Source organism: Periplaneta americana, chromosome 17, assembly GCF_040183065.1.
Source record: "Periplaneta americana isolate PAMFEO1 chromosome 17, P.americana_PAMFEO1_priV1, whole genome shotgun sequence".
Lineage (NCBI taxonomy): Eukaryota > Metazoa > Arthropoda > Insecta > Blattodea > Blattidae > Periplaneta > Periplaneta americana.
In genome coordinates this window covers 13,604,091-13,629,884 of record NC_091133.1, presented here as the reverse complement: position 1 = coordinate 13,629,884, position 25,794 = coordinate 13,604,091, and the positions used below count along the sequence as shown (strand labels likewise).

Here is a 25,794-nt window from a genome sequence, read left to right as displayed (position 1 = left end):
GTAGTTCAGTTGGTAGAAAGTTGGTGCGTTTAGCCAAAGATCCCGGGTTCTTTACCCTGCCCCAGAACAATTTTTCCCTTCAAATTATTCAACTATTGGGTTATCTAGAGTCAATGGAACTGGTGATAGCGAAATGATATTTGGCGATATGAGACAAAGGATTCGGCATAGATTACCTGACATTCGCCTTAGGGTTGGGGAAAACCTCGGAAAGAACCCAACCAGGTTATCAGAGCAAGCGGAAATCGAACCTACGCCCGAGCGCAACTCCGGATCAGCAGGCAAACGTGTTACCGCCTGAGCTACGCCAGTGACCATGACTTGAAAATGTGTTGGACAGGAGCAGTCAAAATTTTCATCCTCACTGTCAGACGAGGACTCGATACTTGATGCACAATAACTACTCGAAGCATCACCGTCTTCAATCTCCCCATCAGAAAGGTTTGTGGTCATCATTCGTCAACAATGTAGCATCACAATCGCATCATTTTGTTTTAACAAAATTTTCACACTTCATGATCGGACAGATTTAGACCTACAGTAGCCATAGTGTAGTCGCTCAGACCGCAAAAGAAAGGCAGTTAATTGCTGAAATATTAGTGAAATTTTTCCGAAAAAATTAAGAACTGGACTAAAGAGCGTCGTAATCTGCCACTAGAAATAGCATAAGAGTTCATTACGAGTGGTTTGCCCGCAATAAATTATAAATCACACAATATCTCGTTTTGGGGTCAATGTTGACCCCACGGTGCTACATGTAATTAAATTAATATTTTATAAATTGAAAATAGTAGCAGAGAAAAATTTACTGGATTGTCACTAACGTAAAATAAATAAAAGTCGAAAGGGATAAAAAAATATATAAAAATGTAATGAAGGAGATACGAACGATTTGTTTAATGCCTGTGGTACCATTGACCCCACGGTAGTAGGAGGGTTAAAAATATAATTGGACAAATACTGTTACTACGTAAAAAAATAAGTGCAAAAATACATATAAGTTAATATATTCGTAAATTCACACTTATATTAAAACGTAAAAATCCCAAAAAGTACATAAATTATTTAGAAAAACCCACCGGCGTGGCTCAGTCGGTTAAGGCGCTTGCCTGTCGGTCTGAAGCTGCGCTCGGGCGCGGGTTCGATCCCTGCTTGGGCTGATTACCTGGTTGGGTGTTTTCCGAGGTTTTCCCCAACCGTAAGGTGAATGACAGGTAATCTGGCGAATCCTCGGCCTCATCTCGCCAAATACCATCTTGCTATCACCAATCTCATCGACGCTAAATAACCTCGTACTTGATACAGCTTCATTAAATAACCAACTAAAAAAAATTTAGAAAAACATATACCTACAGACTACAGACTATAATTATAAAAACAAAATATCAGACTCATGATGATATTATTATAATGGAGTTAATAACTTTGTAACCAATCATCACTTTGCACAAAATGATATTGAAGAATGCATCACGAAAAATAATAAAATATCACAGCTAGATTGCTGTTATTGCAACATGCACATGTGCGAACCCACTGTGCACAGATAGTAGGAAGCAGTGTGAAGAAGATCACAGTCGTAAGCATACTGAATAATATTCTTGACAGAAATATCAGTTATTGTACTGAATATTCAAATAATGTGGAGCAGAAATAGATGGAAATATTTTGTCAACAGTAATCTCACTAGAGGTTCTGATTTAACTAGAGAAAATCAAAACTCGAGTGGGATTGAACTGACTATTACAGGATTAGAAGAAAGTATACAAGGATTACAAGGATTACAAGAAATAAAGTACTCTAATAGAATAAAATATTAACTGGTTTACTAAAATTCCATTTCACTAATGTTAGCTTCACCAAAACGTTTGAACGAAGCCGATACTTTCAGTTGACTGTCTATGTGGTAAACAAATGATGATCGCAAAGCATATTGTATAGTACCGTGGTAAAGAATTTGGAGTTTGAAATGTTGGTTAACAAAGAAACAAATGATAGGGAGGTGATAAAAACTGAAGAAAGTATATAAGATTACAAGAAATAAAGTACCTACTCTAATACAATAAAATAGATATTAATTGACTAACTAAAATTCTATTTCACTAATGTTCAATTCAACAAAACATTTGAACGGAGTCGTCATTTTCAGTCGATTATCTATGCGGGAAACAAATGACGATCGCAAAGCATATTTTATAGTACCGTAAAGAAGTTGCAGCTTGAAATGCTGGCAAACAAAGAAAGAAATGCAAGGGAAATGATAAAAACAAATGCTAGGGAAGTGATAAAAATAAACAAATGCTAGGGAAGTGATAAAATTTCGATAAGCAGCCATGATTGGTTGAAAGACGTCCTTTCATACCGTTTTATTCGTCACAAGTAGTATGACGTAGTAAAAGTGTAATAGTTACAAATATTGCGTAAAAGTGTAACAGTGACAAATATTTCACGTCTTCAGCCACAAATATCTATAAATATGACAGTCTTGTACCTGTGAGAAAATATCTCATTGTGATTTATCGGCTGGTCATCACAAATAACAGATATACTTTACTCATTGCCGTGATGATACTGAAGAAAGTGTTAAAATCAATTGTTGGTATTTAACTTCAAACGACAGATAATATAATAAAATGCTGTGAAAATTTTTGAGAATCTGAAGGAATAAAATACATAATAATTGTTCATTTGTTATCAATTCACATTATAACGGTTTATACTTTAATACGAAACGAATTATCAAACAGCCATAGGAGAGAGACGTCATTCTTATCCCTAAATACGGAATGTAGCTGGTCATAGAAGAAATTTCTTTGTGAAATAAATATTCGGAAATGGCGAGAATAGCAACAGAATGTAATAAATTTACAGGCTGTTTAGTAATCTTTACATTAAACAACGAGTCTAAGTCAGGATAGAAGAAGAAATGTCAGAACGAAGTGCAATTGAGAGAGGAGTACGCCAAGAATGCCCTTTATCACCTACACTGTTCGACATCCACTTGGTGGATTTAGTAAAGAACTGTTTTTAGAACATGGGGGGAGTGATAATAGGAGGAAGAAGAATAAAGTGTATAAAATTTGCTGATCATATGGCGTTATTAGCAGAAGAGGAGATGATACTAAAGCACATGCTAATGGAGCTAAATGACAGCTATGAGCAGCGTGAGATGAAGATAAATGCAAATAAGATGAAGACCATGATCATTGGAAGAAAATTAAAGAAGGTAAACTTGTGGATTCTAAATGAGGCAGTAGAGCAAGTAGACAGCTTCAAATACTTAGGATGTATTACCGTATAAGCAGTAACATGAGCTGCTGCCAGGAAGTCAAAAGGAGAATAGCAATGGCAAAAGAAGCTTTTAATAGAAAAAGGAACATCTTCTGAGGACCTCTGGAAAAAGAGTTAAGGAAGAAACTAGTGAAGTGCTTTGCATGGAGTGTGGCATTGTATGGGGCAGAAAAATGGACATTACGACGAAGTGAAGAGAAGCGACTAGAAGCATTTGAAATGTGAATATGGAGAAGTGGAAAGACAGAAAAAGAAATGAAGCTGCGTTGGGAAGAGTGGGTGAAGAAAGAATAATGCTAACCTGATCAGAAAAGGAATTGGTAGGGTCATTGACTGAGAAGAAACTGAATAATTTCAAGGGAAAAATTGTTCCGGGGCCGGGTATCGATCCCGGGACCTCTGGTTGAACGTACCAGCGCTCTACCACTGAGCTACCAGGGAACTCCACCCGACACCGTTTTAACTTTTCCCTGGCATTTCGTCAGCCCACGCGAGTTGTGTGGATATAAAGGAAAAAGTTGAAACGGTGTCGGGTGGAGTTCCAGGGTAGCTCAGTGGTAGAGCGCTGGTACGTTCAACCAGAGGTCCCGGGATCGATACCCGGCCCCGGAACAATTTTTCCCTTGAAATTATTCAAATCTGCTTTACAGGGAGCTTCACCTGAAAAACTAGATTTGCATAATATATACGTTACTGTATACGTTAACAGAAAACCACAATTCCAAGTCACACAGAGATTGTGTGTGCTCGTTGTGGGTCTCTGGCATTTCGTCAGCCCACACGAGTTGTGTGGATATAAAGAGAAAAGTTGAAACGGTGTCGGGTGGAGTTCCCGGGTAGCTCAGTGGTAGAGCGCTGGTACATTCAACCAGAGGTCCCGGGATCGATACCCGGTCCCGGAACAATTTTTCCCTTGAAATTATTCAAATCTGCTTTACAGGGAGCTTCACCTGAAAAACTAGATTTGCATGAGAAGAAACTGTCTACTGAAAGATGCACTGGAAGGAATGGCGAACGGAAGAAGAGTTAAGGGCAGAAGAAGATATCAGATGACAGACGACATTAAGATAATGGATCATATGGGGAGGTAAAGGGGAAGGCAGAAAATAGGAAAGATTGGAGAAACCTGGGTTTGCAGTGAAAGACCAGGCCTTGGGCAGAGCACTTTATGAACTGAATGAATGAATTCCATTAACTTTGCAGAAAACCAGGTTCAAACTGGAATAGGGATATTAAAGTGGAATCTAGCAGGGAAGTCAGAGAACCACAGTGTATCTAGTGCTTTAACGTATGATACAGGAGCAAGCATCAAGGAACAAACTAGAAGCAGGCTATGTACTCCCTATGGATTATAAAAATTAATACATATGGATTTAACACTGTTATTAGAAACACATATAAACATATGAAACAATATCTTACGTAACTGGCCATGTGTATTAAATTAGTAGACTAATCTTAATACATAATACCGTAACAATATATTCCCAGCTAGGTCAGGTATTTCACAATGATTGTGCTATTAATTTCAAATATGCAAGTCTTGAGTCAACTACAAAATACCCAGTCTGTACAAATAAAATCCCTAATCATGTGATATTCCAAGCATATCTAACCTGGTACTCTGGACGACAGGGCCAACAGACTGGCGAAAACTGCAGCTCAAATATTGCTACAATGAGAGTCCTGGTGCGTATATTGGAACGGAATTCATGCCGTCATTTTTGGCAACATGCCCAAAAGAGCAATTGAGTCACCCTTCCATTTCTATTAGGAAAAATTAATTTTTGCAATTCCTAAATGTGTGAATGAAACCCTTTCCCGTGAATTTTATACTGGATAGGCTAACTGCATGCTGTTTGGATATAATGAACGAAGCACTAGCCAGATCGCATATGATTGTGATCTTAATTATCATAACTGAATATACTCTGACTCTCAGATCAACAATCACATCTCATTTCAAATGTTAATGCATTTTATAACAGCGCTTATGGCATCAAAATCCCCCGTACAGAGATATATTTCCCATTGATTTTGTACTTATGTGACACTGTAGAGTGTAATTACGTGCACGAATTTTAATAGTCCTTGCCTGTGAAAAGCATTTCCAATAGTGTAGTGGTTGCATATATGCGTGCGGAGATTGACTCCGAAATTATGATTTTTCTGAAAAGGATATTTACAAGAATCTCATTTGAAACGTTTTTCGCCCATATGAATGCTATATATATATATATATATATATATATATATATATATATATATATATATATATATATAACACGACGCTGTATCAACATCTAAGTTATTTAACGTCTGAATGAAATGAAAGTCATAATGCCGGTGAAATGAATCCAGGGTCCAGCACCGAAAGTTACCCAGCATTTGCTCTATTGGGTTGAGGGAAAACCCCAGAAAAAACCTCAACCAGGTAACTTGCCCCGACTGGGATTCGAACCTAGGCCACCTGGTTTTGCGGCCAGATGCGCTGACTGTTTCTCCACTGCAATATATATGTTCTCATATATTCCGTATTTGAAAATTTTTCTTTCGGAAATTGCATTCATTTCTATGGTATTCGGACCATGTCCGCATATGAATTTTGAGAGATTCTGACTGTGAGAAGCATTTCGTCCATGTCTGTCCGTACATGAATTCTAAATTCCCCAGATTTCGACAAACTCTTTCAGCAAATGTCACATTTGAATAGATATGTGGAAATGGTTTGTGAGAAAGACAAATTCTGACCTCAGGTATCGAATTTCAGTTGCTCTTCGCCTCTGTGGGTGCGAACATGCTTTGAAAGAGAACCGGAATGTGAGAAAGTTTTCCCACAAATATCGCATTTGAATGGCTTTTCGCCAGTGTGAGTGCGTACGTGAGCTTTAAGAAAGCCCAATTTTGAGAAACATTTGCTACAGGTATCGCATTTAAATGGTTTTTCACCAGAGTGTGTGTGTACACGAATTTTAAGAGAACCCAACATTGTTAAAAATTTCCCATAGATATAGCTTGTGTGCGTGTGCACATGTGTTCTAAGAGAGCCTAATTCTGAGAACTGTTTTCCACAAGCGATGCATTTGAATTTCCATTTGTCAGTGTGACTGCAAGACTGTGCAAGCAAATTGTTTCTTCTTGTACACAAATAGTCGTAAAACTGTGAATCAGGTCCATTTTCGGAAGAAGGGTTCTGTGAGAAGACGCAGTTTGCCGGATGTGTGTGTTTCTCCTGTGATGTTCCAATCCTGTCAGTGTTCAAAATGCTGTAACAAATAAGATCCCGTTAATGAATGCTGCGACCCTCAGCAGAGAAAGAATAATCAAAATCACACGAAGTGGTGGAACGTAATAAATTCCTCCAATTGAAACTGATAAGCATTTTGCATAGAATGTCAGAGCAAGAATTTCAATTCTGTACTAAGTGTTGACATTCCATACAATCGATATTACAAGCCACATATTATCATTATTATGGAACAAAATCTGAGTAATACGATGCAAATACGTTTGCGCGAATAAGACGTACACTGCACTAAACTAGTACTGTAACATTTATATGACTATTCTTTCCTCATCTGAAGGAGTGAACCTCATCAAAGACTAAACATTTAAATAGTTTTTTTAGTAGGTTATTTTACGACGCTTTATCAACAGCTTTGGTTATTTAGCATCTGAATGAGATGAAGGTGATAATGCCGGTGAAATGAGTCCGGGGTTCAACACCGTAAGTTACCCAGCATTTGCTCATATTGGATTGAGGGAAAACCCCGGAAAAAACCTCAACCAGGTAACTTGTCCCAACCGGGAATCGTACCCGGGCCACCTGGTTTCGCGGCTGGACGTGCTAACCGTTACTCCACAGGCGTGGACTTTAAATAGTTAATCTTCAGTATTTTCATATTGCTGAAAACCATATTCAAGGCTTATTCACTGCAAGGTTTTCCTCCACAATAACTCCACTCTTCTTTATTTCACCACTAATGCTACCACAGTCATCCGAGTAGTGGCCAACTTATTACAGAAGACCTCGCAGTAATCTTGCTATACGTCATGGTGAAATGTAATATTAATGCTCCACGTCATCTTTCACTTCAACCAGCGAAACTAGCATAAAATAAATAGATACACCTACACTCACCTCTCAGTCAAGACATCAGATTCCTCTGTTGTTACTTCTAGCATAGTCTCCTCTTTTACTGTAGACATGGCAAATGACACTTCCTGTAAATAATGAATATAACAGATAAGATCCAGTTCACAAAGTGCAGTCGTAGAGAACGGTTGTGTAGTAAGCAGCATATACAAGTAGGTTAGCGTGTGAAGAAGGTATGGGCGACGACCTAAATTCTTACAGGGCGCGAATCGGGACTTTCAATGCAGGGCAGTGTTGCAGATGTTTTATCATTTCTACTGATTATTGGAAATGTGGAGTTAAACCCTGGGCCTGGAGATACAGAAGGAAGAGTCTACAGTGATGAAGTGTTTCAAAGAGAATGGATAAACTACATGAAAGAAACGAGAGAAGACAGACAAAAGTCAAGTGTTCTACTAAACAAAGTAGCAAGTGATATAGATACATTAGTAAACAGATACACTGAAGTGGAAAAGAAGTTAAAGGAGGTTATCCAAGAGCAGGTGGTGTTAAAATCGATAGTTACAAAATGGGAAAATGATAGTAGAATTAATAACATTGTAATTTATGGTGTTGAAGAGTGCAATCATGAAAAAGGAATTGATACTGGTTTCGTAGTGTTAGAATTATTAACTAATTATTTCAGTCTAGACTTGGACATAAGTGCGATAAATAATGCGTATAGAGTCGGTAGCGGAAAAAATAGACCAATTATTGTGAAATTGAATAGTTTCTTTATCAAAGAGCACATCATTGCCAATATGTGTCAACTCAAAGGCACAAATATCTACATAGAAAATGACTTTGCAAAAGAAATTAGAGAGAAAAAAAAGAAATTAATTCAAATATTAAAAGAAGCTCGAGGTAAAGGATTTAGGGAAACTTTAGTAAAAGATAAAATGAAGATATACAGAAACATAGTTAACGTAGAGTCCTTAAATAATCAAAACTTTGAGGATTTATTCAGTTGCTGCAACAAGAACAGAAATAAGGAAATTGAGACTTGTGGAAATAGAGCATCATCTCCACCACACGTAAACAGAAGCAGTGCATCACGAAACAGGAAGTCTAGAAGCGTAGAGAGGACTGATAAGAAAAGTAACTCATCAAGTGGGCAGAAGGAATCAGAAATAACAAATAGGAGAATTGATGAGCTCACAGGAGTGAATGATATAAGAGCATACCTTAGTAAACTAGAGAACATTGTTTTCACAGATCCTTTTAGAAGACAGAAGAGTGAAGAAGGAAAACCTAGTATGGAAGAAGCGGCTGGAACCAGTGAAGATGCTGTTTGGGGAGCTGTGGCACAGACAGAGAATGACCAGTGAGGGTAGTCAGAGGCGCGCAAGTGAAAATACAACAAGGAGAAGCGAATGTGGATCAACCAGCAGGGTCAATGCAAGTGAAGATCAGTTAATAAGAATGCCACAGACTATTGGTAGTCCGGGGTGCTCGAGAGGAAGTGCTACATTATGGAGGAGCTGTGCAATACCGACAGATGAAGTAGAAGCAGGTGACGACCAGTTAATAAGAGGTAAAAGAACAAACAGAAACTTTAACAGAAATAAAGTAAATTCAATCAAGGATATAGATACTGAACGAAACTACCTACTAAGAGATAGACATCAACAAAGATTAAATTTTCCTAAAATTAGAAAAACTTATTATTAACTAAATAAGATAAGAAGACAGGTTTTGAAAATAAGATAGAATAACGTCAAGGTTTTAAAATAATAAAAAAATTGAAAATAGAGAATTAAAGAAGTTATAAATATATTCCAATAGCTATATTAATTAGTAAAGGTTCAGAAGATAATTTGACTTTATAAATTGGTTAACTACTATATTTTAATTTCAATAAGAATACATTTATAATAAATTTAGTAGTCATCATAATAGCAATAAATCGAAAATGAGTGCATGCGATACAACGATGAATCTAAATTCAGGTTGATTATGTAAGCAACTTGTCAAGTTTGTGTTTAAACAGGTATGCAGTAGTCTTCATAGACGTTACGCAAACGTTTCTGCTGACAAGAAAATATTGCAAGAAATAAAGATTAACCTACTTATGGAATGTACCGATTCGGGTATTTCAGGCTCATAACTTACAGTATGTCGACATCTGCTCACCTATTTGAAATAATAAGTTATTATGTAAAATAAGACCTAAAAATTACAATTAAATTGTGAAAAGGAGCAGATAAATAAGGTTTAAAGTCTTAACGGTTATTACGATTGGTTTAAACGTGCACTAAAACCAGATGTAAGTGCAAGTTTGAACCAATAAATTATTGAGATTTGCGATAAATTTATTAGTTTAGGAAATTGTATATTGTTAAATTATTAAGCTTTGTACTTTCATGAACTAATATCAATAAATCTATCTATCTAACAGAAAGATGGTAGCATTTTGGTGTAGAAATAAACACAAGGCGTGTTCTGACTTACAGAAAGTAAAATGAAATGTCAGCTGAAATGATGGCTATAACAAATGTGATCATCAGGGAAAGGATTTATATGTAAATACATATTTACTTATAAAGCTAATATAATTTATATTTTGCATTATCTTTATGTTTCACAATGTGTAGGGTTGAAAAATCCTACTTTTATTTTCCATATTTTTCCATATTTTAGAGTTTAGTACATATTTTCGTTAATTTCCATATATTTTCCATATTTCATATAAAACAGTCCATATTATATTAGGTTTAACAATAAAACAAAACAAAATTCCATTAACTTTTAAAAATACATTTCAACAACAGAGATTTAAACACATGTTCAGTAATCCCTTTAACATCAGAGTTATTTGAAAATTAGCAGTCCTATCAACAATGGGAAAGTAAGTTACAAAACTGTATTAATTTAATTTAAAATTTTTAACAGACTTCAGTTGTGCAGCTCAACAGTTAAATGCCAGTCAGAGTACACATAGGTTCAGTTTTGTAAATCATACTATAAAGACGGTAAATATGCCAAAAGTACGTCATTCAGTCAATTTAAAATCAAAACTAACAAGTTACATTTCAGAATTTAAAGAAGATGGTTTATCAACTGACAATAAAATATTATTTTGTAATTTGTGTCAGTGTGCAGTATCATCTACACAAAAGTTCCTGGTGCAACAACACATTACAACTAGTAAACATCAGGCCAACAAACAACTAAATTCCAAGCAGAGACAATTGTTTTTAACACAACCAACAACATCGAATGTAAGATCTGAGTTTAACATCGACCTGTGCCGTTCTCTCATCTCTGCTGATATTCCTCTCTACAAACTAAAGAATAAGGTCTTCAGGGAATTCCTTGAAAAATATACTCAACATACAATCCCGGATGAGTCAACACTTAGGAAGATGTATGCTCCATCCATCTACGATGAGACAATACAGAAGATAAGAGATGAAATTAAAGATAGTTCAATTTGGGTTTCCATTGATGAGACTCCCGACAAAGAAGGTAGACTTGTTGGTAATGTAGTTATCGGTTTGTTAAGTGAACAATATTCTGAACGAATTCTTTTACATTGTGATGTTCTAGAAAAGTGCAATAACAAAACTATAGTTAAACTGTTCAACGAAGCTATGGGTATCCTGTGGCCAAAGGGTATTATGTACGATAATGTGTTATTCTTTATTAGCGATGCTGCCCCTTATATGGTCAAAGCTGGACAAGCATTATCTGTTGTATATCCTAAATTGACTCATTTTACTTGTGTGGCGCATGCATTTCATCGTGTGGCAGAAGTGGTCAGAGACAATTTCCCTAAAGTAGATTTGTTGATTTCATCAGTGAAAAAAGTATTTCTCAAAGCTCCCAGTAGAGTTAACGTGTTGAAAGAAATGTACCCTGAAATTCCATTGCCACCAAAGCCAATTTTAACTAGATGGGGTACATGGCTAGAAGCAGTTGAATATTATGCCGAACATATAGACTCTATTAACAATGTTCTCCTTGCATTGGACTCTGAAGATGCAGTCTCAATTGATACTGCGAAAACAGTTACCTGTGACATAAGTGTGAAGAATGACTTAGCTCACATTCAGCATACATTTTCATGCATCATAAAAACGCTCAAAAGTCTCCAAAATAGGCACCTTTCACTATCTGAAAGTTTTGAAATTATAAATAGTACTGTGGAACAACTGAATCGTGGTAGAGGTAAAGTTGCAGATGCAGTAAGAGCTAAGGTGGACACTGTACTTTCAAAAAACCCTGGATATGAAGAACTACAAAAGGTTGTTGCTGTGATGAGTGGTGAATCAACAGTGAAGATTAACTTGGACTTATCCCCAGCAGACATTGTGAAATTGAATTATGTACCAGTTACTTCTTGTGACGTCGAACGCTCTTTTAGTCAGTATAAATCTATCCTCAGAGACAATAGAAGAAGATTCACTTTTCAGCACTTGAAAGAAATGTTTGTAACCTATTGTTATGGTAACAGACAATAAAAATTGTGTTTTGTTGAAACTACATTGGAAGATAAGGTACGTCCATTATATTTTTTGTTTAGTTTGATTAAAATGTACCAATATTTAACGTACATAGTCATTTTTTTTATAATTTTAAGTCCATATTTAATTCCATATTTTGGTAAAAATCCATATTTAATTCCATATTTTGGTAAAAATAACTACATATATATTTACATATTTCATATATTTTTAGTCCATATAAATCCGTTCCCTGGTGATCATAAATGTTATGACGACGTGCTTAAAGAATAAATAACCAGTAATCTACTATATCTACAATTGTCAAGAAAACTGATTATGTCATGTCCAAAACTGGGAAGATTAACGAGAGAAATAATTCCGTACCAACCACGAGGAATAGGATGTATAGGATGTCCAATGAAATAAAGGACAGACCCTGATGCAGCGGCATTGAAGAGCTCAGTATTATTGAAATGCACTGAAATTTAACATCAACCTTGTATTTCAGCACAGAGTGCAATTGGCATTGCAGTTAAAGTGAATGTAGAATTAAAGGATATATTTTATTTTTATTTTTGGGTTATTTTACGACGCTGTATCAACATCTATGTTATTTAGCGTCTGAATGAAATGAAGGTGATAATGCCGGTAAAATGAGTCCGGGGTCCAGCACCGAAAGTTACCCAGCATTTGCTCGTATTGGGTTGAGGGAAAACCCCGGAAAAACCTCAACCAGGTAACTTGCCCTGACCGGGATTCGAACCCGGGCCACCTGGTTTCGTGGCCAGACGCGCTGACCATTACTCCACAAATGTGGACTTAAAGGATATAGCTACAGATATTAGCATAATGAAACTCAACGAAATTGTCAAGTATTTAAATTGTTTGAAGAATACAGAGAGTTCACTTTTATAACTTAATATATCGAAGATAGACAGTATGCTGCAAGGTGACTTCAAAGTATGAGAATGGGCGAGAGTATTTCAAAGTGCCATGAAAATAAGAAATGTTATAAATCAGTGTAAGTGAATAGTGGTGAATTTCTATTATTGCTACTTCAAATGGCAAAAAAAGTTTAAGTCTTTAATTACTTTTAATTCTATTGGGGAAAAATCTTTGAATCATCACCTATTCTCGACTATAATAACACACTTACAGTTATACAGTACATAATGAATTTCACAAAACTCAATCTACAGTGTGTCCAAGAATCGTCGTCCATTTCTTGAAGTTAAATCTAGTAGTTGCGCATAGAGTGCAGGTACTGTTGGCTGCATGTTACAGAAGCTCCAGGGGTGGTACAAATTATATTCCCTTAGGAGCTATGACTCTTTAACTGTAGTGGTGTGTGTTAGTCAAAATAAGTTGTGAAAACTTTGAATAGAACTAATGAAAATACGTTATATTTAGTCAAATTTAATGAATGTGGTGTATAGTACAGGCAAATGGTTAATAATTTCATTGAATTATTAATGTCACATTCTCAACGTTTATTTTTTATTCTAATTCTATGTCGCAAGAGTTAACAGTTTTGAAATGTTGCATCCGCCTTGGTTTTACACTTATTTCCAGTGCGTTGAAATGAGACTGGTTACCAGTTGAAGAGCCATGTCATCTGATCTGATTGTGGAAGTATCTGTAGTGGTGTAATTTGAAGTTCTAATAAACTATGTATCGTGTGTTTTCTTTGTTTGAGTAATTTAGTATGATTTTTCCTGACTGCCGCCTTAATAAAATGCAAAATGTTAGGAATGTGACAATACCATGTTGTGTCATATAGGTAACAAATATTAAAGGTAGGTTTTACAATAAACTAAAACTACATTAATGTTTTGACAAAACAAAAATCTCACTTTATTGCTTTTATAATGTACTGCTGATATACATGTTCTGCAATTTTCGTTGGACCTTCCATTTTTCACTCTGCATTCAGTTTATAATTAGATCAGTAAACAATAGTGTATGTTTACTAACGTACCACTACATATAACACAGATCTCAATGCTGTCGTTTTTCTACCTTGAGTTCGGTTGACCTTCCCTCGGAGAATATGCAGTGGTAACCTGGTGTACCAGTCGTAGGATATATTGTGTCATATTATGACAAGCAGCGATGATTCGTCTGCAGAGGACCACATTGTTTTGTGGCCTGTTGCGATAGACCTATGTTTTTAAATGTCCGATAAAAAGAAACCTACAGGTGTGAGGTCCAGTGAGTGAGGAGGCCAGGATAAAGACCTGCCACAGGCAATCCACCCCCGTGGATAGGCAAGATGGAGAAAGCCTGTATCATGAAGTCAATATGTGTTGGTTCGCCATCCATCTGTAGCCAGTGATGCCTTGTCAGCTGCAGTGGGACATCCTCTAAAAGATCACCGTCTATTAGATGAGTCTGCAGGAAGTCAAAGAAACATTCTCCACTGACATTGCCTTCCAATATGGTCCGATAATATATTTTAAAATACCACACCATACATTCAACTTCCACCGAATCTGGGTATGATGCTTATAGAAACAGAGGATTGTGATCTACCCAGTATCCCATGTTGTGCCAGTTTACGGCGCCAGTATTGGTGAAGGTACTTTTATCTGATAAAGGACTTGGCACATGAAATCCGGCTGTTTCTGGAGATAGCGTTTCATTGCATTCCAATAGATAATTCTGGTTTCGAAGTCATTTCCTGCTAATCCTTGAACCAAGTGAAGTTTGTATGGGTGCCCTTCTGTCTGGAATATTTGAGGAATGGAAGTCTTGCTGATTCCCAAATCAACTGCAGTTTCCCTGATGCTCACGAGGGAGTTTCCTCGAAATAAAGTAAAACATATTCCTGACGCCCATCAGAAATCAGCTTAACCCTGGATACATGCACTGTTCATAGACTTTCATGCCCCACCAGTCTTACAATAGTGCGCTGGGAGACATTACGCGAAGGCAAACGACGTCGCGGAAACCGTTGTTGACAGTGTTCGTGCAGCAGAAATGTTTTCTCCAGCCTCATCAACTATTTGAACCGTCGCTGAGTATTCTTATGTGCAGGCCTACATCTTCCTCACGTTACTGTTGTAAGACGCCCTCGTACGAAAGAAACATTCCTTTTATACCTGACGTATTCTTCTAGACTAATAAGAAAATGTTTCTCGAAACGCCTAGAAATAGGGCATAATTACGTAGATATACTGTAAAGCTTGTATGTATTACTGGTTTAAAACGCTGCAGGCTGGAGAGGGATTCGAACTCGGGACCTCTCCGTTAGAGACCCGCCGCCCTAACCACTCGTCCACAAGGCACAACTGTGCATACGTAGATCAGAGTCGCTACGTAATAGATAATCTTGAGATTTCTGATTCATAACGGATGATAAATATTATTATTATTATTATTATTATTATTATTATTATTATTATTATTATTAACGTTATAGTACTATACGAATTAACAATAATAAACATTCGAATGGTTAGATCTATGTACAATTAAAGTTAAATTAGTAGCCCTATACCAAATACTATGTATTGTGGGTCCCTATCACCATGGCATGGCGCGTCCTCAAGTTGTGGATAGAGGAGACGCCTCCAGATATGGAGGGTAGCTGTGAATAAGCAGTCGTGGACAGCCGATAAGGGGTGGTCCTCCAGCTTGGGGGTTGGACGAAGGGCTAACAACCCATCACCATAAAAGACAGCTTGTTACGAATAATAACACTGAACAACAAATTTTTACTTTTTCTTTTGCTCCGAAATAAAAATATGTGAATATTAATGTGTGCCCTAAATCTGAATTTAAAACCCAAATTGCCCCATCACGTACCATTTTCCAGGGAAAATGAATTGAATTTTTTTTTATGAGAAAACTTATTTGTTTTTTATTTTTCGCTGCTACTGATAAAATTACAAAACACTAGGGATTCAAAATTCCTCATAATACTTGAAAAATGTGTTCTGGATACAAAAATGATGTTAAATAGTTTAAAACACAACAATAAAAATATTTTCTACATATAATGAGAAAAATCTCGGAATTTGAACTTACATTTAAAATAATTTTCTGGATGACTTCTGTTTATAACTAGACCCGGGACTGTATTTTACAAGGAACCAACAATAGTCTGTAAGCATGCTGGATGATGATCTTCCTTTATATCGCCTTTCCGTTTCGGATATTTCTTGATGAAATCTTTCCCCATGCTCGTCGTTTACTGCTCCAAAGTTAGGAGGAAAGAAATCCAAATGAGAATGTAAACAGTGTATTTTGAGAGATATATTACACTCCATTTTGTCGTATGCACTTAATATGATTTCCACAACAAGTTCTATGTAGTTCTCTGCCCTAGAATTTCGAAGGAAATTTGAGCAAACGTCTTTGAAAGCACGCCATGCCATTCTTTCTGTAATGGAAAGTTTTTCCTCAAACAAAGGGTCAGCCATAACTTTGTGAATTTGAGGACTGATGAAAATGCCCTCTTTTAATTTTTTCTCACTCAAACTGGTAAATTTTTCCTTTAAATAATGAAAACCACACCCTTGTTTGTTCAATGCATAGACCTCACTTTCAACTGTAATGAAATTTACTTAATAAAAGGGACCAATATCTGTTCATTTATTAGAAATACAAAATAACATGCCAACAAGCTTTTGTTTTGGTTTATGCCCCCAACCCGCACCAGATGTTTCCTGGAGGAGTGCTTATCGAAAAGAGAAATCGTAGTATGTTTAAAAACCTTACGTGATACAAAGAAAAGAGATGCATTTTCGGATTCAGCGCACATCAAATCATAAGGGACATATTGTTTTAAGTATGAGCAAAATTCCTGTTGTTCAGTGTAAGCCTCGGAATGGGACTGATTCTCTGACACGACCACAGCAAAGGAATAAGGTTATGAGCAGGGAAAGGATTTATATGTAAATACATATTTACTTATAAAGCTAATATAATTTATATTTTGCATTATCTTTATGTTTCACAATGTGTAGGGTTGAAAAATCCTACTTTTATTTTCCATATTTTTCCATATTTTAGAGTTTAGTACATATTTTCGTTAATTTCCATATATTTTCCATATTTCATATAAAACAGTCCATATTATATTAGGTTTAACAATAAAACAAAACAAAATTCCATTAACTTTTAAAAATACATTTCAACAATAGAGATTTAAACACATGTTCAGTAATCCCTTTAACATCAGAGTTATTTGAAAATTAGCAGTCCTATCAACAATGGGAAAGTAAGTTACAAAACTGTATTAATTTAATTTAAAATTTTTAACAGACTTCAGTTGTGCAGCTCAACAGTTAAATGCCAGTCAGAGTACACATAGGTTCAGTTTTGTAAATCATACTATAAAGACGGTAAATATGCCAAAAGTACGTCATTCAGTCAATTTAAAATCAAAACTAACAAGTTACATTTCAGAATTTAAAGAAGATGGTTTATCAACTGACAATAAAATATTATTTTGTAATTTGTGTCAGTGTGCAGTATCATCTACACAAAAGTTCCTGGTGCAACAACACATTACAACTAGTAAACATCAGGCCAACAAACAACTAAATTCCAAGCAGAGACAATTGTTTTTAACACAACCAACAACATCGAATGTAAGATCTGAGTTTAACATCGACCTGTGCCGTTCTCTCATCTCTGCTGATATTCCTCTCTACAAACTAAAGAATAAGGTCTTCAGGGAATTCCTTGAAAAATATACTCAACATACAATCCCGGATGAGTCAACACTTAGGAAGACGTATGCTCCATCCATCTACGATGAGACAATACAGAAGATAAGAGATGAAATTAAAGATAGTTCAATTTGGGTTTCCATTGATGAGACTCCCGACAAAGAAGGTAGACTTGTTGGTAATGTAGTTATCGGTTTGTTAAGTGAACAATATTCTGAACGAATTCTTTTACATTGTGATGTTCTAGAAAAGTGCAATAACAAAACTATAGTTAAACTGTTCAACGAAGCTATGGGTATCCTGTGGCCAAAGGGTATTATGTACGATAATGTGTTATTCTTTATTAGCGATGCTGCCCCTTATATGGTCAAAGCTGGACAAGCATTATCTGTTGTATATCCTAAATTGACTCATTTTACTTGTGTGGCGCATGCATTTCATCGTGTGGCAGAAGTGGTCAGAGACAATTTCCCTAAAGTAGATTTGTTGATTTCATCAGTGAAAAAAGTATTTCTCAAAGCTCCCAGTAGAGTTAACGTGTTGAAAGAAATGTACCCTGAAATTCCATTGCCACCAAAGCCAATTTTAACTAGATGGGGTACATGGCTAGAAGCAGTTGAATATTATGCCGAACATATAGACTCTATTAACAATGTTCTCCTTGCATTGGACTCTGAAGATGCAATCTCAATTGATACTGCGAAAACAGTTACCTGTGACATAAGTGTGAAGAATGACTTAGCTCACATTCAGCATACATTTTCATGCATCATAAAAACGCTCAAAAGTCTCCAAAATAGGCACCTTTCACTATCTGAAAGTTTTGAAATTATAAATAGTACTGTGGAACAACTGAATCGTGGTAGAGGTAAAGTTGCAGATGCAGTAAGAGCTAAGGTGGACACTGTACTTTCAAAAAACCCTGGATATGAAGAACTACAAAAGGTTGTTGCTGTGATGAGTGGTGAATCAACAGTGAAGATTAACTTGGACTTATCCCCAGCAGACATTGTGAAATTGAATTATGTACCAGTTACTTCTTGTGACGTCGAACGCTCTTTTAGTCAGTATAAATCTATCCTCAGAGACAATAGAAGAAGATTCACTTTTCAGCACTTGAAAGAAATGTTTGTAACCTATTGTTATGGTAACAGACAATAAAAATTGTGTTTTGTTGAAACTACATTGGAAGATAAGGTACGTCCATTATATTTTTTGTTTAGTTTGATTAAAATGTACCAATATTTAACGTACATAGTCATTTTTTTATAATTTTAAGTCCATATTTAATTCCATATTTTGGTAAAAATCCATATTTAATTCTATATTTTGGTAAAAATAACTACATATATATTTACATATTTCATATATTTTTAGTCCATATAAATCCGTTCCCTGGTTATGAGATTTGGTACGTGGAACATAACTAGTCTTTATACATCAGGAAGGGTAACATTAGAGCTATATATAGAATAGACTTCGTTGGAGTACAACAGGTTAGGTTAGATGGGAAGATTATTTGTTGTATTATGGGGAAGGAAACAATAATCACCAATTAGGAACAGGATTCTTTGTTCATAAAAGAATAAAATCAGCAGTAAAAAAGGTCGAATTTTTCAGTGACAGGTTATCATATTTAGTACTTAAAGGTAGATGGTGCGATATCGTAGTTATAAATGCTCACGCCCTTAAAGAAGAAAAAGACGACCATAAAAAGGATACCTTCTATGAGGAATCGGAACATACCTTTGATCAGTTATCTAGATATCACATGAAAATTTTATTGGGTGATTTCAACGCTAAAGTAGGACGGGAGGATATTTTTAAACCAACTATTGGAAAAGAGAGCCTACGAGTAACTAGTAATGATAATGGAGTTAGGTTAGTCAACTTTGCCACATCAAAAAATTCAATTGTCAATAGTACAACATTCCTGCATAAGGATATACATAAATATATTTGGACTTCTCCAGATGGAGTGACATACAACCAAATAATCACATCTTGATAGATAAATAGAGACATATTATTATAGTAGACATTCGAACCTTCGGGGGGCAGACTGTAATTCTGATCATTATTTGGTAATTGGAGAATTAAAAGAAAGACTATCAGTAGCCAAGCAAGAACAGCAACAAGTTAATATTAGTACCTAAATTCAATATTCTGAAATTAAAGGATGAGGAAACTAAGCAAAATTATCAGGTTGAAATTTCGAATAGGTTTGGCACCTCAGGAAGTTCTGACGAAGTTGAGAAAGAGTTAGATGTTAATAGCGTGTGGGAAAATATCAGAGATAGTATCAAAATTGCAGCTGAGCAGAGCATAGGTTATTATGAAAGTAAGAAAAAGAAACCGTGGTTTGATGAAGATTGTTGCATGGTAGGAGAAAGAAGGAAACAGGTAAAATAGAAATTCTTGCAGGATCCTGTTAAGGAGAATAAAGATAATTATTTCAATGAAAGACGGGAAGCAAGTCATACACTTAGGAATAAAAGAGAGGTTATTTGAAGGAAAAACTGAATGAGGTAGAAACAAATAGTAAGAATAAAAACATTCGAGATTTATACAAGGGTATAAAGGAATTTAAGAACGGATATCAGGCAAGGGTAAATGTGATCAAGGATGATAATGGTAACTTGCTTGCAGACTCTCATTCAATCCTGAACAGATGGAAAAACTATTTTGGGCAACTACTAAATGTACATAGGCCAAATACAAACGATCAGGACGAAATTCATACAAACTGCTGAGCCATTTATATCTGAACCCACACTTTCTGAAGTCGAAATTGCGATAGAAAATCTGAAAAAGTACAAGTCTCCAGGTATCGATAAAAGAGGAATAGAAGAAGAAGAAAGAAAGACAGAGATAGAGATAGAAATAAAGCAGACACGAACAGTAAAGAAAGGTCAGAACCTGCGACAGCTGAGGATATAGCAAAGGTATTAAATATGATTAAAAAATGTGGGGATGTGATCAAAAAGTGCTAGTAAAGGGAAATTGTAAATGATAGAGAAATATAGGGGAGAGAGAAAGTGTATAAGCTGATGTGTAGAGATAAATATAAGTATTTATAGGAAGTGAGAGTGTGAAAGGATTAGGTGTAAGTGGAATAGGGAGAAAGTGAAAGTAAGCGCAAATAGGAATGAGTGAAAATAGTGAAAAGGGGTTAAGAGAAATGAACAAGTGACAGCATAAAATTAGTACTAACATTTGAACGTTGGAACAGTAAATGAATATAAGAGACAGATAGGAGAAAAGGTCAAAGAACAAATAGGACAAATAATTCAATATGATAATTTATAGAGAATAAGTGAAACTGAAATTGTAGTGAATAGTAGTTAGAGGAAAAAGGGGGTTTGAAAGGCGTATATCATTTTAGATATATTACGATTAATGATCAAATAGAGAATAGCAAATGAAATGTAGGAGAAATACTGAAGGGGAGATTGAACAAGTATTAAAAAAGGTACATAGTGTAATTGGGAGTATTTGTCGAGACACGTACTGCAAATAATGTGTTACTGTAATATGTTAATGGTGGCACCGGATACAGAAATGTGAGGTACACCATTATATGTAAAGAAGTGCTGTGACCAAATATATCATATCATATCATATCATATCATATCATATCATATCATATCATATCATATCATATCATATCATATCATATCATATCATATCGTATTGTATCGTATCGTATCATATCGTATCATATCATATCATATCATATCATATCATATCATATCATATCATATCATATCATATCATATATCATATCATATCATATCATATCATATCATATCATATCATATATCATATCATATCATATCGACTCAAGGGGGACGGGGCTTAAAGTTGCCTTCAACCTCTCCTTGAATTCGCCATGTCCATGTACAATATCCAACATGACTTTCTTCCATGAAGTACTACACAGTAAGATCCAAGCCTATATGTTATCCATTAGTAAGGAAATACCGACATAAGCAAGAGTTTAAATTATCAAAGAGAGTATTGTATACAGCAAACAGCAGATTCACAATCTAGAGATGATTTTGGCTTGGCTTAGGTTCTTGATGGCCAGACATTGGAAGAATCCTTGGTCCAATGTACACACTATAAATGCGATAATTGTCTAGTCCGAAAGGCATTCGTGAAGCTAATGGTAACAAGTGGGTCACTCAGCCTCAGTCCTGACAGAGCTAGGGCCCATTTTAGACGAGTACCTGAGAAGCCCCAGGGCCCAGGGCAAAAAGATATTCCTCTATGAGCATCAGAAGTCAGCACTAACCCCAAGATTTCATCTTACCCTACATTTTTTTTATTTCAAACGATAGATTTAATGAGAAGATATATTTCAACTCTAGACTTGCATGTTAAAATTGTTTTTGGTTAAGAAAGATACGTAAATTAAATAAATTGCTTCAACAATTCTATAGATAAAATATTTGATACAATTGAGAATTAAATGTAATTATAAAAAATTAGAAAACCTCTCAATCTATAGACGAATGCCCCACAACTGAGCTATACCACCTCCTGCATTTAAAATGATAATGTTTCACTAATACAATGAGGTGAAAAACGACATTGGAGAAGATGATGGAATTATCTCTATAGCTTATCAGCACGAACGAACTGCTGTCCAAAAGACAGTTACGACAGTTGTTAAAAGTGATTATATTTTGTAAGTAGGCTGTTACATTCGACCTGCGGCCCTACATCCCTACTCATGAAACAAAATGCAACTTTCAACACTTGTATCGCAAATAACTACTGTGATGAATACACAGCTTTCTATAAATCTCACAAACCTTGGGTGTGTTAAATGTGTGAGTCTAAATCTAGTCTTTAATTCTGTGGAGAAAACATACAGATAACACCAATCATAAAGTGATATTCAAAATTGAAATAACAGGCGCCTCATACTACTGTATATAGCAAGATCTCATACCCTGCCGAAAATAAATGTACTATCATTAAAATAATTTCTTTTAATTTAACCTAAAGAGCTACCTATATCGCACTTTAAATTTAGGCTATTTTTGAACAAAGAAATAAGCAATAACTAGCTCGCAAATAGTTTTACTGATTCCACTGTAAATCAAAATTCAATGTCAACACAGTTGTATAGAGAAGGCGTCTGCGAAGAACAGAATACAAGTTAAACATTGGAAAGAAATGCCAGCACACTCAATGAGCTCCACTCACCTCGGCTTCACACTTCACTACAGGAAAATTATTGGGCAATATAATTTCTTCAAATTTCATCTCTGATGTGTGATCGTTGCTCTCGTCTATGCATTCTTCCTTTATCCTAGTCACGTGCAGATCCAATAAATTCCCTTCCTGAAATACAAAGAGGCATAATGAATGAGTAATATATTACAAATGTAATCTTCATCTTACGATGTTTGGTCACACCCATAAGCAGTGCTGACTAGATCAGACGCTATGGACAATACTCTGTAACAGAGTCGCCAGTATGAAAGGATAATTCCAAGCCTTTGGCGTGAGACGAACTCGATAGCTCAGTGGTAGAGCGCCTGACCGGAGAACAGGAAGTCGCAGGTTCGATTCCCGCTCGAGGTTGTGAAATTTTTCTTTCATACCATGGCATGATTGTGACTATAATAATATTTAAATTCATTAATATATTACAATGTGACAGAAGCTGATGACAAGTGTTAAAGGTTGCACTCGGGTCTGCATGCCAGTGCTTCAGCACAGCGTAGAAATTTTTGAAATAGCTGAATGAAAAATGGATAAAACATTTTAAAAGCAGCAAAGACTATGTCTGAGAAAAGGTAATATTTCACTTGTTAAAGTGAATAAAATAGAGTCAAATCTGTATGGATTCCAATTCACATTAGGTCTATATAAGATAAAATATTTTCTATAGCCCTACAGTGACTGTAAGGTTTTCTTATTCTATTTAGGTATATTATTTTGGCACTCAGCACTAACCCAAAAGTAAAATTAAGAAATATATTTCGACTGAAAAAACTGAACACATGCTATTGGCGCTAAAGTGCAATGCGAGAAATACGACTATTTGTGGCACATCATCACAACATTTAATCAAAGTGTAGTGTAGTCTATTTCATGACAGGGATATCTTATGCGAAGTTTTACCGTCAGATGACAGGAGCATTTCATGTGGCACGACATATTGTAGGGCTATATCTTCTCATTTGCTACAGCTGACATTGTTCTCCCGCTTATTGGTTTTCTGTGTGTGTCAAAATTATATTTGTAATATAATTTAATATAATTCAGTACTTCCTAATCTCAATTTAATTGAATTTACAATAAATAATAGCATAAATTTGTATAATCCTAAGCGATTCCTTTAAAGAAATGGATGGAGAAATCTGCAGTATGCAGAATATAGGCACGAATAAATTGAATGTTCATGAACCTAAACGATAACTTTGGGAAAGAGGTGCATGAATAAAAAAAATTGGAATTTTGTTGAAGAGGAATACTGCCTCTTTAATCGTTAGTATTGTAAGTACAGTACGCGAAAAACAGAATATGCAGCCACCAATATGTTTCTTTATAGGGAAGGAATTACGGACTTGAATTCCTCGTATTTTTCTCTAGTAGCATAAAAATCATAGGCCTATACAAATTTTAATAGGATGATATAATATGATCGCAGTAATATCACGATTATTCGTGCGTTTTGTGCAGTTTTGAATATGTAGAATAATTTAGAAAATTTGAAGTTAAAACATGGTTTTAATAATTAGCCTACATTAAAGGCATTATTCACGAAATGAGTTTTTGAAGTCTAGATTCCCTTACTTTCTTATTTTACAGGCCCTACATAGACTATACCATTTATAGGTCTACATATATTTTTTTTCACTACTTATTGTCCTGGATAATAAACGTCCCAGTTAATCGAGAGTTTACCTCCTCATCTATTCTGAATTGTTTATTAAGTATTTCAGAATCCATTAAAATGACTGTAAGTGCTTTAAAAAACCATGTTCAGACCCGGTGAAGTAAATGCACTTGAAAAAGGTGAAGATTTATGGATTAAGTCTGTAAGTCTTTTGTGAACTTTCAAAGTATTTATATATCCCTCTCTTTCTACTTCAGGTGTCAGAAAATCCCCCAAAAGCTCTTTTAATAATACAGTGCTGGGATAAATTCTGAAAGTGCAAAAACATTCTGCAAAAGCAGTACATATCCACCGCAGAAATAAGGATTACATTTCCTAACATAAAAAGCCATAGGCCTACATCAACATGTTTGCTGAGGAAGGAAGTAATAAAAAAAAATAAAAGTAAAGGGTAACACATTCCTCCTATTCTACGAGTATAGTGCAAAACTGGTGTGTTCTCCTCCTAGAGAACACTTCGACGAAATTAAATAATTTTCAATTAATCATACAACAATCAGTTAATTTCCTCCTAACTGTCCCAGAAGTGCTTCATAGGATTATTGTAGTTGATGAAGTTGTTAGTCTTATACAGAGCTCTAGAGATAGAGTGGCCTGTGGCGGCAGCACTGAGTGATAGTTCCCATGCCTACTGCCATGTCAGTGTTGCAGCTCATGGCTGCTCACGGCAAGTTCCATTGGTTGAGTTGCATCTGTTGCGTGCGAAAGACAGTTGTGCACATCAGAAGTAAAATTGTGTTGTTTGTATAAGTTGTGTCCGTCAGGAGTAAAACTGTGTTGTTTGTGATAAGTTATTCATTATTATGGTTGAGTATATCTTAGAACAGTGGTACTCATTATGCGGGCTGCATGCGGCTCTCAAAAACATTTATTGCGGCCCCTGAACTAGTAGGCCTATTACTATTGTTTTTTATGAGAATTATTTTTTATTTTCAGTTGACGGACACTGGAAAGTTTTCTTTTCTCAATCGTGCTATCAGGGACTGGAATGCTTTACCTGTAGACTTACTAAAGGCTTTACCAACAACCAAAAATGCATTTAAAAATAGGCTTAAGGACCTTACTAATAGACGGTAATTATACACAGTAGTTAAAGGGTGTAAATGATATGTTGTTATTGAAGTGTTGTATCAGTGAAGAATTATTGTGTCAGTGAAGTGTGTTGTATCAGTGAAGAAGTATGTCGTGTCAGTGAAGTGTGCTATGTCAGTGAAGCTTTATAGTTTATAGTGGCAGTGCAAAGAATTTGAACAGTGAAATGTTTTTGAAGTGTTAGTGAAATCAGGATAGAATCAGTGAAATGTGTCGTAGTTCCAGTGCAGT

At 35.6% G+C, this 25,794-nt stretch overlaps 1 protein-coding gene across 4 annotated transcripts in view; it reads right to left on the bottom strand.

Annotated features, from left to right (window-relative positions):
• Positions 1 to 3,810: 3,810 nt before the first annotated feature.
• The window catches only part of LOC138693393 (gastrula zinc finger protein xFG20-1-like), a 78,979-nt gene continuing 56,995 nt past the window's right edge, over positions 3,811 to 25,794 (bottom strand). For 3 of the 4 annotated variants that reach the window (XM_069817322.1, XM_069817324.1, XM_069817323.1), the window contains 3 exons: positions 22,770 to 22,907; positions 7,433 to 7,515; positions 3,811 to 6,557 (listed from right to left, as the gene is read on the bottom strand). In XM_069817322.1, coding sequence (XP_069673423.1) covers positions 6,044 to 6,557; positions 7,433 to 7,515; positions 22,770 to 22,907 — 735 coding nt within the window. In that variant the 3' untranslated portion in view covers positions 3,811 to 6,043. Of the gene's footprint in view, positions 6,558 to 7,432; positions 7,516 to 13,745; positions 14,266 to 22,769; positions 22,908 to 25,794 lie in introns of those variants that run through there. The other variant, XM_069817325.1, reaches the window with a different exon arrangement.